The sequence below is a fragment of the Stegodyphus dumicola genome, chromosome 4 (assembly GCF_044657685.1).
Source record: "Stegodyphus dumicola isolate Sdum_Otavi_A_Nest chromosome 4, ASM4465768v1".
Classification (NCBI taxonomy): domain Eukaryota; kingdom Metazoa; phylum Arthropoda; class Arachnida; order Araneae; family Eresidae; genus Stegodyphus; species Stegodyphus dumicola.
Window position 1 is genome coordinate 254455105 of NC_140771.1, and position 13365 is coordinate 254468469.

Consider the following 13365-nt stretch of genomic DNA (forward strand, 5'->3'; position numbering starts at 1 on the left):
TTCATCATGATATGTTATGATATGACCAAATTAAAATATACATTCTTAATTTATCTCAGATGTGCATATAGCTTCCTCTTAATTCTGTACATCTTATTTCAATTAAAAGTTTTTTTTTTCAGGTTTTTTTTTTTTGTTGTTGTTGTTGTTTTTGTTTTATTAGTTTTGAGGCATAATTTGTATTCACAACTAAAATTTGGTTATAATTTTAATGTAAATGCAAGTTTTGATATCTCTTTTTAACTCACCAGTCTCTTATATTGTACAAATATATAAACAGTTCAAATAATAACAAATGGCTTTAGTTAAATCCTAATGATTTTGAATAATTTTGAAAAATAAAAATGTACGAATAATTTTGATATCAGACTCTAATTTTCTTTCACTTTTTTACTTTTAAGTGCTGTATATTTTACTAAATTATATTATTAAAACTGTTAACAGGAGGGAGAAAAATGGATACAGAATGTGAATAAACTTGTCAATAAAGAAATAAAAGTTATGGAAGAATCTGAGTTTAATCAAATGATTGAAAGCATTCGAGAAGCTGTAAGAAGATACCAAACCTGCTTCCTGAAAGAGTTTAAAATTAATGATAGTTGTAATACTGGAGTTGCTGAAAAAGAAATTTTATCCAAATTATTGCAGAAATATGTGTTCAAAGTATCAGATGAACAGGTATGTATTTTATTTTGCTTTACAAGAACACAATGAAATATATATGAAGAAGTTTGGGTAATTGCTGATTTATTTGGAAAAAATAATTCTGTTTGCTTAGGAATAAGAAATCATAATTTACTAAAAGTTAAGTTATTTGTACTTTTTAATAACATTTTCTAATAAGTGTTATTTTTTATCATAAATGTGATAAATAAAATTATATTTCTAATGATCTATAATGTATTAATTGCAGAATTTCTAATTCTGCTTTTTATGTACTCTGTCACCTGCATCCAAAGTAAAATTTTATAATAATGAAATTTACAGCAAGTATAAATTGCAGTCTTTTCTAATAGTTCTTTTAATATTGTTCAAATTGTAATATATGTTTTTGATATCTTGATGTATTTCTTTATTCTATTTTTCTATTCCTTTATTCTATCTTGATGTATTTCTTTATTTGTTTTTCTATTTCATGTGTAGAGTTTAGGTATCATTTTAGCTATCATAAATTTTAACCAAACTTTTGGCAGACATTAAGCGACTTATCGCTAAGTCGAAAGTACTTACTTTCGATTTAGAAAAAAAAGAAAAAGAAGGGTTTATAAGACCCATTTTATTTACAACTAAATAGCTGAACAAAAGGCACTCCTTTACAAATACATCATCCTTTATTGTGAAAAACTCACAAAGTAATATGTCAAATTTAAAGCTAAATTTAAATAACTAATAGCCAAAGGCTACACAGAGCAACTTAACGTGAAACTGTCTCAAAACTTCACCGGCGAATAGTATATGATATATGAATTTTGACTGTGAATAGCCTTTCGATTTATTTCTGTTAAAGTAACTTAAAATATTTGTTAGTTGGTGAAATGAATTTCCAGGCTTAATTATATTCATCCATATGTGCATGTTTTAATAAATGTTTTTTTTTATTCTCATTATTTGTTAATGAGCTAATTATTTGATAGTATATTTTCCGCAGCATATGAAATTAGTTGGATATCTTTGAATATCAATCATATTGTATTACAGTACTTAAAACATTATGCTTGCATATATCTGTTTTACTATTAATGATGAGACATCTTTCTGAATGTTTTATTTTTTAACATTACTTACATTGCATTGTCAAATATTGTACATTTTTTAATATTTGTGTGAAAGAAATATACTAAATATGTGTGAAAAAAGTACTAAGTTTACGCTTTCTGGAATGTTAACTGTTGAAACAGATGAACATATTAAACTTTATTTCAGTTAGCTTAATATTTTTAACACTTAATATTTTTTCCTGTCTTTTTTATGTATATAATTCACTTATTTTCCTGTCTAAAATTTTAGTTTGAGAAGTTTTGGTCATTATTACCTAAAACCGAAGCAGGATTATTAAAGTATGAAGAATTTTTGAATGAATGGAGTAACATTAAAACCAGTTCATCCAGTCAGTCAGAAACTACTTTATCAGATAAAAAATCTATTAAGAAATCCCTATCCGGGAAGACTGGTTCTGACATAATTTGCAGCAAACAAAGACCCAAAACAGCAAGTGCATTAATTTCCCACAGAAAGACTGCAAATTCACCTACTAAAGTATCTGTTAGACCTAAATCGGCAGCTCATAACATGTTACAGAAAGAGGCATCATTATCTACAAACTTGAATGACACATACAAAAATTCTGAAATCTTTCTCCAGGCCTCTGGATGTAGTGTGCTCACTCACCAGCAATACCAGCAGTATAAATCCTTGGATTTTAGAAAAAATATGAAATCAACCAAAGATGCAAATAATTCTGTATCTGTAAGTATATCAAAGCTCTCTAAAAAAATCACAGTGAAATATGAAGCTGATAATAGAACTAAATATCTTTTTATTGCATATTGCATGCATTTTGCATGGAAAATAATTTTGAATTTTTTCCTTAATGAATCATTTTTAAAATATGCATGTAAACTTTTACAGCCTTTTTTTACTGTTAGATTAATCCTGTGAAATATCGTATTCACTCGTAAAAAGCACCCTTTTTTGCTGTATTTTTGTTCTAAAATTTGATAGGGTCTTACAGTCTGGTATTTTAATAAATGAAATTGTAGAATGAGAGCAAGAGTATCATACTGTAGACAAATTACACCGTTTAAGTACTAAATAAATTACAGACGTAATTACCATATATCCCAAGTAGCATGACATCATCGTAATGATGTTGGAAACTCATTGCGGATGTCGTTGCAGAAACGTTGCAATAGGTCGTCTTTAAGACACCCAGATGTTTACGAAACTCCACTGTTTTGCAACCATTGCAAAAACGTCCTTGCAGATGATGTTTTTGTTGCACAGATGTCGTTATTGTGTCTTTCTTAGGTTATATTTTAGTTGTGAAAGCATCGTATCATGATGTCTTAACGACACCTAAATTTTCGCAGAATTCGACCTTTTTACAACAGTTGTGAAAACGTTGTTATTATGTCCTTGTCGATCATACATTTCATATACTTTTAACCTTTTCTGCATACTATACAAAAGACAACATACTATAGAATGGGCATTATTATTAATTTTAATGTATTGGTTCTTGTTATGACATATATCTAATTCATCTTCAGCAGTCATATTAAGTACTGGTGCCAGTCCAATTATTTCTTTGTATTTTGAAACTAATGAACATACCACAACAGCTTGAATTGTTGTTGCTTCTGCATTGATTGCATCTTGAGCAAAACCAGAAAATGCCTTACCGTTGTATGTTATTTTTGGTTTTATAAGAATTAATTTTGAGCACCAACACAATAATCGATTAACAATGATATACTATATAGCACTTAAGGACGTTATAAATGAATCGCTAATCCATGTATGCAAATATTGCACTGCTGGAACCATTGAAGATTAGAGAACAGCAACTACCATATAACTTTAATCACCGGAAACACATAAAACACCAGAACACTATATTCATGATTAGCATTGGAGCACATTGCATCTGATATTTTCTAAATGATCTATCCAAACTTTTGGTGTCTTCTTGTAGAGCAGATATTCACAAACAAAATAAGCACAAATTCGGCATTTCTACGATGATTTCTCCTCAATTCAGAGCCTTCCAAACAGGAGCTCACAGCAATGCAAATTCACTCGCTGAAGGCAGTTGAAGTAAGTAGATAGGAATGATAAGATTCACAGTGAATTTTTTGATTGACAGTGCATTACATTTACTTTTAATATGAGCAATATTATTTATATCAGTCATTGATTGATTCAATTTCAAACATGAAGTCAATCTTTTCAAATGCCTTACAGATGGCATCTTTACCAAATTACTTGAAAAAAACTGCTGGAATCTCAATTAATTGCACAGTTGTTCGAATTTGGCATCTAGCCAAAGTGCGCAAGCCTCGAGCTCAGAAGTTCATTTATATAATCAGCCAGTAAATAATATACATAATATAGTATAACCTTTCGATGGTTCTGTTAATTTAATAGAATCTTTTTTTAAATGACCTAAAAGAAATATTTCAACTGAATAGAACTACGAACAATGTTCACAAGATTATATTTACAAAAAAATATTTATCGGGCTCACTAAAACATTTGTAATGTCAATGTTGCCAAATTCCGAGTGTACCGTATACTAGGTTTAAACAAAGCCATTAATTTTGTTGTTTTCCATTAAAAGTGTTCATATTTCTTTCTCCTTTTCCATAAATTTTTCTCTTCTGCTTCTCTTGACTGTCGGTGAGTTTTCCATCATATATATTAGACAGCCATTAAATATGTATTGTCTTTTAAAATTGGACATTTTCTCAGAATTCTTAAAATCACCCCATTTATATCCGTGAATACATCTTCATGCACAATCATATCTTCGCGAAAATTGTACTTTTTGCTCTGTGTGTGGTAAAATGTTTCATATTATGTCAGCATATTAATTCAAATAAATTCTTCCTTACTTCAGAAATAAGAAATAAAGTCATATTTCAGCAGTGAAATAATTGCTAACATGTCATTTGCACTGATTTCGGAAATTATGATTTTTTTAAATATATAAAATGCATAACTTTATAACTTACTTTATAGGTTAGTTTCATTTTTAAATATTTTGCTATAATATTTATAAAAAACAATAATTATTTTAAACAATAATTTAGCACGTATTTTTAGTACTAATTAAATTTAATAATTCAAAAGTATTTATATTAAATTTATATTTTGTTAGATGAATCTACCTTAGATTAATATATTTAGATGAAATAAAGTAATGAAACATTGCAAAATAAATCTTATGCAGACTTCAGATTCTTAAAAAGGGCAGATTTAGTCTCTTTTCATTCTAAAAGTAACACTGATGAACTGAAAAAAATGCTAAAACAACCACGTCTAAAAGCAGTCATATCATGACGTTTAGGCGACGTCAATAAATTGCCAAGATGCTACGGCAAATATTCTGCGTCTTTGCAACATTGTAAAGTTACCACGACCACTTTTCAACCTCTCGGACCAGTTTGCAAGGTCTTTGCAATGTCTTCTGCTACTTGGGATATAAACTGCATAACTACCGCTAATTACAATAGCCACCTCTAGCTGAGCTATTTCAGTTTAAGCCTACATCCACTATTCTGGCTACTAGAATGCATGACAACAAATAAGTAATGATATATCATTAATTTTTCCTAATTATTCTGTGTCGTAAATATTGTATTTATGAGGTAGTTTACTCTTCACTCTAAGTAGAAACGAAAGAATTGTAATCAGAACCAAGCTGTCTTTGAATGTTCACCTACAATTTTATTTCTTAAAATTAATGCTAACATATAAGGGGTGTCTTATTTTAGGGTTAACATGGTTATTAAAAATATTTATAAAAGCATGAAAATTTATATGCTTCCATGTTTAAAAATTTAATTTGCCTCCATGCCTTATTTTAGAGTTAGTTCTGTTATTAAAAATGTATTCCTCCATGTTTCCCTGATTAAAATTTAACTTTTATTTGTTTAAAATATTTTATTAGTATTGTTACTCCTCCTCTCCATCCATCCATCCGTCTGTCTGAAAATGCAACACCAAGAAGGAGTGGACAGGAAGTGATGGAATTCGGGAAACAGAGAGATACAGCAACCTTTATTTCACAATTATATGCATAATCTAGAACAAGAACAGTGTCGGCTTAGTAGGGTGTGTTTTTTTTTTAACTGCGATGCTGTTCAGTCACATACCAAATGCATTCGATTGGTGAGAAAGAATGGTACCCAGGAAATAAGTTGAAGGACCATTTTGGACAGCAATACATGAAGCAACACATCTAGGTTTAGAGTCAGTGAGATTACGGATGGTGTCCTCAGGAATGGCTCTCCATTCCCTGTCAACCATTTGTCACAGTTCGTCTTCTAAAAAATGGCATTCAGTCTTCTAAAAAACTGAGATGGCGTTCAGTCATACCAAATGCATTTGATTGGTGATAGATAAGAACAGAACGGTACCCAAGGAAGCATCTCTGTGCCTTGCAGAGTATGTTAACTGATGCGGGCAATGGGTGATCGGGCGTTATTCTGCTGATAAAGGGCACTGGGCACTCCCTGAATGTAGGAAAGTATCACCGGCCGCAGAACATCATTCACGTATAGGTCGTCATTGTGCCCTAAATGGGAACTAAAAGTGAGTTGGAATCATATGCAATTGCACCCCAAACCATGATGCTGCATTGTCGTTCGGTGGGGTGTTTCACAATTGCTGTCGGATGAGACTTGTCTTCATATCAATGCCACACTTGTATCTTGCGACTATTATTGGAGAAGCAGAAGCTTGACCACAACCCTGTGTCATTCCGTAGTCCACATCGCTCGAACCCAGCATCATCACAGATGTTGTAGTGGGGTCAATGGCAGTCTTTTCAATGGACGCCACGAGTGCAGGTCACTAAGCTACCAATCGATGGCAAATGGTTCTGGTCAATATAGTAACATCTAGGGTGCCTTGAACATGCAGAAAGGAGGTAGAAGTGGCTTACACATGTGCCACCATTTGTCGGCGGATGCGACGATCCACGCGTGCTGACGTCACTCTGGCTGCACGGCACCCATCAAACTTCCCACATTTCTTTGGATGGTTCCAACCATCGTCGCCACAGCCGGTGCAGCTCTGTGGACGCGTTCAGGTGTGTGTCAGCTGAGATTTGCCTTATGGACCGACCTGCCCTTCTCAGTCCGATCATCATGCCCCTCGTAAAATCATCTATCTGCTAAAACTGCCTCTGTTAACAATGACCTGACATTCTCTGCTATTACTCATGTCCTCAGAAACAAGAACAAATCTTCTATGATGATTTTCCTGGCAGATATAACAGCACAAAAAATATCTTCTTCAACGTGAGCCCTTACATCATTAGCATAACTCGGTATCGTGCATCTGCACCGAAATTTGCATAATTTTCGGGCTACTCTTTCTTGGTGTTGCATTTTCAGTATTGGGTTATGTTTTATTAATAATATTATTATTATTTAATTTTACAAGTTTATTTTTCACTGAAAAAAAAATTAGTCTTGCAGAATATTTCCTGAAGATAAAACAGCTAAAAATTTCGAGCATGAGATTCATTTTATTAATAATCTGAAAAAAAGATGGAGCGACATTTTGCAGCAGTGCAATGCAGTAGACTCAGAAAATTCTCACAGTGTACCTTGGAGCGATTTTATAGGTTATATATATTTTCATATTTACTTTCAAAAATAACAAAAATTGATGTGTATAAAATATTTATTGTAATTAATTTTTTAATTTATTATTATAAAATTAATTATAATTATAATTCATTTAGAATTTAATTATATATATTGTAACATCTGAGCATCTGTGTTGGATGAAAGGAAAAGAGCAGTTGTCTTTTAAATATTTATTTTAAAACTTAAGAATTTTTTGAATACTATTAAATAATCAAAACCTTACAGCCATAATACAAAACAATGGCCACTGGATGCGGCAACGACGTGGGTTATGTCTTCTGTCAATCTCGCTGCATAAAAACTCACACAAAAGCCCTCTCTTACGTTTTGTCGGAAAAGCCTTGGAATGGGGTCAATTACTACATCTCTTGTGTTCGGAAACTGCACCAGGGGATTTCCACACCTTTCCTCAAAGTTTTATTTGACAGTTAGTCTCTGGACAAAACAGGAAGTTCTTCTCATTAAGCAAATGTTTGTCAGAGGTGTGCATATCGTTACAATATATATATATATATGTATATGTTACGGTGAAACACAGAAATCTGAAGAATGTCGACTTTCACCGGTGAATGTCAACACACTGGTTTTCGTGATTTTGCAAGGTGAATGTCAAAATTCACATAGTCGCTTGGTGTATGTCCAAAATATTTTCCAAATACTCTTATTCCTGACTTACAACTGTGAATGTCAAAATTCACCATGTACTAATGGTGAATGTTGAACATATAAGAATATTATATTTTCTTCTCTGTAATTCAGACGCGAAAAAACGCACTTGAGACTTAAAATAAGAACTTATGAGCATAAGAACTTAAAACACACACTACATTCAAAATGATAAAGGAAAATAATAGAAGTTAAAAACTTACTAAATTATGTGATTCAAATCTTATTTATTGCAACAACTTAAACTACTATGACACTTTGAATTGCACAAGAGGCCCTTGCTTTTACAACTGCATTTATTTGTGGAACACTTTCTTTTGCAATGACAGCATGTACCTGTACTCCTCTCTTTTCGACCTACACCAGAGCAGATCTGTGATTGTCAACATAACCGGCGAGGATCTGAATGTACAAAAATGCAATGCAATACTCGATCTTTCACCGACGTATTTGGTGAATGCTAACATTTTCAGATGAAAGTCAACATTCTCCAATTTCGGTCTTTCACGGTAACATATATATTTGTTGTTAGAGGCCCCATCAGTGGCTGAGTGGTTAAAGACCAATACTGGTAAATTCAACCTGGGTTGGAACCCAAATGAATGGGCTAGCTGCATGACTGGTTTTCGTTATTTTGCAAGTCAGTTTTCATTAAAAAGCCTTCCGTGGAGGCATCCCTTCCCTAAGACAGGCAGTCCTTCTAAAAGATATTTTACCTTGTTCAAGTAACTTAACCTAATCTAATCTCTTTTCTCATCAGAAACATCTTCAGGGAGTCATTGCAAAACGTTTGGATTATTGCATTATATTATATTACCATGCATTTGCCACCCACTGACTTTGCAAGAGTTGGTATTGCACAAAACTCGATTTATCTTTTATTCAAATGGCAAATAGCCAGTTTAAAGAGTGTAGTCATAAAGCAGTTTACGCACTTCTAATTCTTTACTTTATTTTCATCTAACTGAAATAATTTGTAACATATCCAGCATACTTAACAAAATTTTCTAACATTACTGTAAATAATGTAGATGTTTCCAACACCAAATGTTGTAAATCTAAATAGAAATTGTTTGATTTGTGTAAATAATTAGTAGTATTAGTGTAATTAATCAGTAGTCCTTCTCATGGCAGTTACTTCCGTAAAGCAGGTACTTGTGAAAATGATCAATATTTCTAAGAATATGAACAGAAATCTGTATTAAACCTCATCTCTTTAAGGCGATCACCTCTGAAGAAGACCAAAATCATCTGGAAATAGCAGGGATCATTTTAGGTTTCAGTGCATGGTGTGTTAAAGTATGTGTGTATAAATATGTGTGTTTATGTATTGAGATAAAAATTGTAGAATATTTAATTAAATAAATACTATTGATGTCACACAAAATGCTGTGAAATAGAATATACATTAATCAAAAGTGGTAAACTAATTTAATAGGAAGGCACCTTTTTTTAATAATTTGAAGCAAATTTAAAAATAAACTTTTTTACCCTTTAGTAATAGTAATAATAATGGTATGTTAGTTATAGTGGTATCAGTCAGTGCTGGCACTAGGCATTTTTCCTGCCTGGGTGCAATCTCTGGAGGTCCTAAGTTATACTGCCCTGCACTTTCCTGAATTTTTCTGCTCGTCCCTTTTCTAAATCTAAAAATTTGGCATTCCTAAATTCTGCTATGCAGTGCGACCAATGGTTGCTCCGTCCCCGGAGGTTATAGGAGTAGTAAATAGTAACAAAAATTTAAAGGCTTTCTGTTAGAACTGAAGAAATGCTTTTATATATGGACTAGATCATTTTAATCATTAATCCTTCAAGCTTAATGATACCTACAGGAAAAAAATACCCAGTGCTAATAGAAATCGTTTTTTGATATTCAATACTTTTCAGAAAAGCTGTAAGTTTATTTAACACAATTTTAACTTGAAATTTTAGATCAACATTTTTTCTGCTCCTGTATTATTTAAGATTGTAGTACTAAAATCTTCAAACTGATAACATTTTAAGATTTAGTAGACAGAATTCAAGAAGGAAAAAAATTAGAAATTATATAATGATATTGTTTTAGCGCTTTCCTTCTTTATCAAATAATGTTTGTAATTTATTAAGCATAATTTCTGTGTGTTGGATGATATTCTGAAGTTTCTAGAGTGCAAGTTTTATTATTATTTATTTATTTTACTTTTAACTTAACCCTTTGAATGATTTATCACTTACTCCCTTGAATTCTTTTTCCATATCATATATATATATGTGTGTGTGTCTGTATATGTATATATAACCCCTTTTTATACAAGTTATTTTGCTTTCATCTTAATAATTTACAGTCAGTCGTAGGATCCGATAATTATCAAATGTACAACTAAAGAAAAACATTTTAAAAATCATAGCAAACACTTATCAACAGACAAGAATTTGATAAAAAGTTATATGTAGCGACAGCGTTTCTAGATATGAAAAAGAAACAGTTCAATATGACTCTAAGAAATTGTGATAAAATGTACCGAATGTAAACAAGTGATTATAATATAAAAATAAGATTAATGATTGATTTTATTTTAGATTAGGAAACTGGTATTCCATCTGTAGAAGCAAAATCATTTCATCTGTGACAGCGTAATTTAATCGCTACAGAACATTATTCTTTTTACTGTGTTGTGTGTTCAGTAATATTACTTTAAGAGTGTATTATACCATTGCCTTTTTATTAAATATTTTTGGAGTTTTTGCATCGTGTAGATGGAATAAGGCAACATTTCTCAATTTATGGTCTGCGGACCTTAAGCAGGTCTCGAAGCCTGTCCTTCTGGTTTACCTGGATAATAATAATAAAAAAAGAACCTTTAAAAATGTCTGAAAGTTTCAGATGGGAGTCTTTCGGTGGTGTTGGGATATGTCGAATACGTCAAGAACTTTCCGAAACCTAGAAAACAGGAAAAGGAGAGAGAAAAAATGTAGTGACTGATAAAAATTTTCTGGCCTTGCAAAAAATTCTTAAAACAAAATCCTAACCTCAGAGACCTGAAAAAAATATAGTGATGTGCATCATCACAAGCTGACGAAAACATAAAACCAAACATGCAATCCGCTATTATCATGAGGGAATCCTTTCTAAAATGGCAAAGGAAAGCAAAGTCACTCTCAGATATTCTGAATTTCTTTTTGAAAGCAGTGGAAATACTCATGAATTTTAGAATATATGCTGATTGCTGTGTCACCAGCTAACAGCAGCCGCAGCCAAAAAATGGATTCGGAAAGAATACCACTCTTTATGCTAGTTTTTAGATAGTGGCACAAGCTTTCCCAATTTTTATCAACTTATCGGCAGCGGGCTTGTACATTTGTAAACTAATTAACTGTTGCTCCCTTAGGTCAGTACTCCTCAAAATATTAGTTAAAGCTTAATCAGCTAATGACATTTGTACTATGAAGTTCCAAATTTTGTTTTAAGTTAATTACTGTGCTGTTTCCAATGGATTTTTTTTAAATAAATTGTTATTTTTTTCTGTTATTCGAAGTGATCATCCAGAGAGATATAAACAACAAATAGCCCACAACATTATATTTTCTTCACTATTTACGAAGAATTTTTTCCCCTGCTTTCCAACTTTTTTTTTTGATTGTATTATATTAATTATATTTTTTTTTCTGTCTTCAGATATTCTGCATAAATTTGGACTTGATGTCAACAAGGAACTCGAAAAAATCTTAGAAGTAAAATATAATATCAAGAAAAATCTACCAGTTAATTATTGGACATTTTTCAAAAAACTGTTGTTGTCTGACTCTGAAATCAGTCAATTTAAAAGCAAAAATAATATGGTATACATTTCCTAATTTCCATAGATTTTATTTAATTTTTTTTTTATTTAAATTTATAAATAATTGATAATAATTTCTTAATAAGTTATGTTTACATAAATATTTTCTTTACAGGCACTGTCAGGTCGTCCATCTATGGATCTGTATAAAGTATTTCTGAAATATCGAGAAAAAGTATTGCAAAATTACAGAGATTTGTATCATGCATTTCGTAAAGCAGATCACCAGCGCAGTGGGAGACTGAGTTTTCTGGAATTTCGTAGAATTTTAGCACATCATAAAATATATATATCTGAAGATGATTTCTTTTTCTTATTAGATTATTTTGATCCTGAACTTTCAGGAAAATTACATTATAAAAGCTTTCTGAGTGTATATAAAGAGTAATGAAATTTTTTGAGAAAAAATATTTTTATGTGCAAATTATGTATCCATGAATGTATTGATAAATTTGTTTAATATACAGAAAGTATTATTTTAATTAACACAGTATATGATAGGTACTGTGTATTTTAAACAGACTTCAGAAGAGCTAATAAGTATGAAAAGTACAATGTAATATAATAATAATCTGAAATGAATAATTTTAATAAATTTAGTATTTCTTTAAATTATAATACTATATTTTAGGCTGAAATTGTTAAATTGATAAACTTGCAGGAAAAATTATTTGAATTCAATAAATATGTATAGCAATTAGAATTATATATATGTGTGTGTGTGTGTGTGTGTATGAAATGATAGTAAATCAAAAAGTAAAAGAACAAAAATTAAATAAAAATTTTGTTCTAAAAATTTTTGTACTCGGTTAAAGAGAAACAATTCTGTCTCTGTACTTTTTGCATTCACTCTAAAATGTTTTCATACGCTATATATTTTCCAAAATGAGTTTATTTCAGTAACTGCAAAAATTTTAATAAGATTTTTAATCTATTTTTTTATTATGTAATGCAGATTTTCTAGTATAGTGAATGTTAGTATTTTTTTATGTAATTTCTGTTCCGTTACTATGAATTTTATTAAAAATTTAAAAATTAATATATGAATATTTTGTAATTTTTTATTAAAACATCTATTTTTTTATCTTTTAAATATTAAAATTTTCCCAGATATTTCTCAATTCAAGCATATAAAATAGAGCTTTTTAATATTCTTTTTTCCCTGTATATTTTTCCCATTTTGGAAATACTGAACTGTAATTGCAGTGCCCACAAAATATTAAACCATAAGACAATTTATTACTCCATATTTACTTTAGCAAATTTGGTAAATTATTTCTTTATCTTTCGGCAAATAAAATTCGTTTTCTTTTTTCATTCATTTGTAAATTTTTGAACAAAATATTTTAACAATAACTTTATTGTTTTTTTTTACGATAAAAATATTTTTTTTACGATTACGATTTTTGACATACAAGAAGAACTACACGTTTAATAAAATATTTCGTTCAAAATTATCTTTCCGTGCATAAAATTACACAATAGTGCTGTTCAAAATTATT

General features: G+C 30.5%; 1 protein-coding gene across 1 annotated transcript in view; it reads left to right on the top strand.

Moving 5' to 3' along the window:
* The window catches only part of LOC118180181 (EF-hand calcium-binding domain-containing protein 6-like), a 54878-nt gene extending 41865 nt beyond the window's left edge, over positions 1 to 13013 (top strand). Inside the window, exons 15-19 of the mRNA XM_085814417.1 lie at positions 445 to 678; positions 2008 to 2466; positions 7198 to 7354; positions 11701 to 11864; positions 11979 to 13013. Coding sequence (XP_085670543.1) covers positions 445 to 678; positions 2008 to 2466; positions 7198 to 7354; positions 11701 to 11864; positions 11979 to 12251 — 1287 coding nt within the window. The 3' untranslated portion in view covers positions 12252 to 13013. The remainder of the gene's footprint in view (positions 1 to 444; positions 679 to 2007; positions 2467 to 7197; positions 7355 to 11700; positions 11865 to 11978) is intronic.
* The last annotated feature ends 352 nt before the right edge of the window (positions 13014 to 13365 follow it).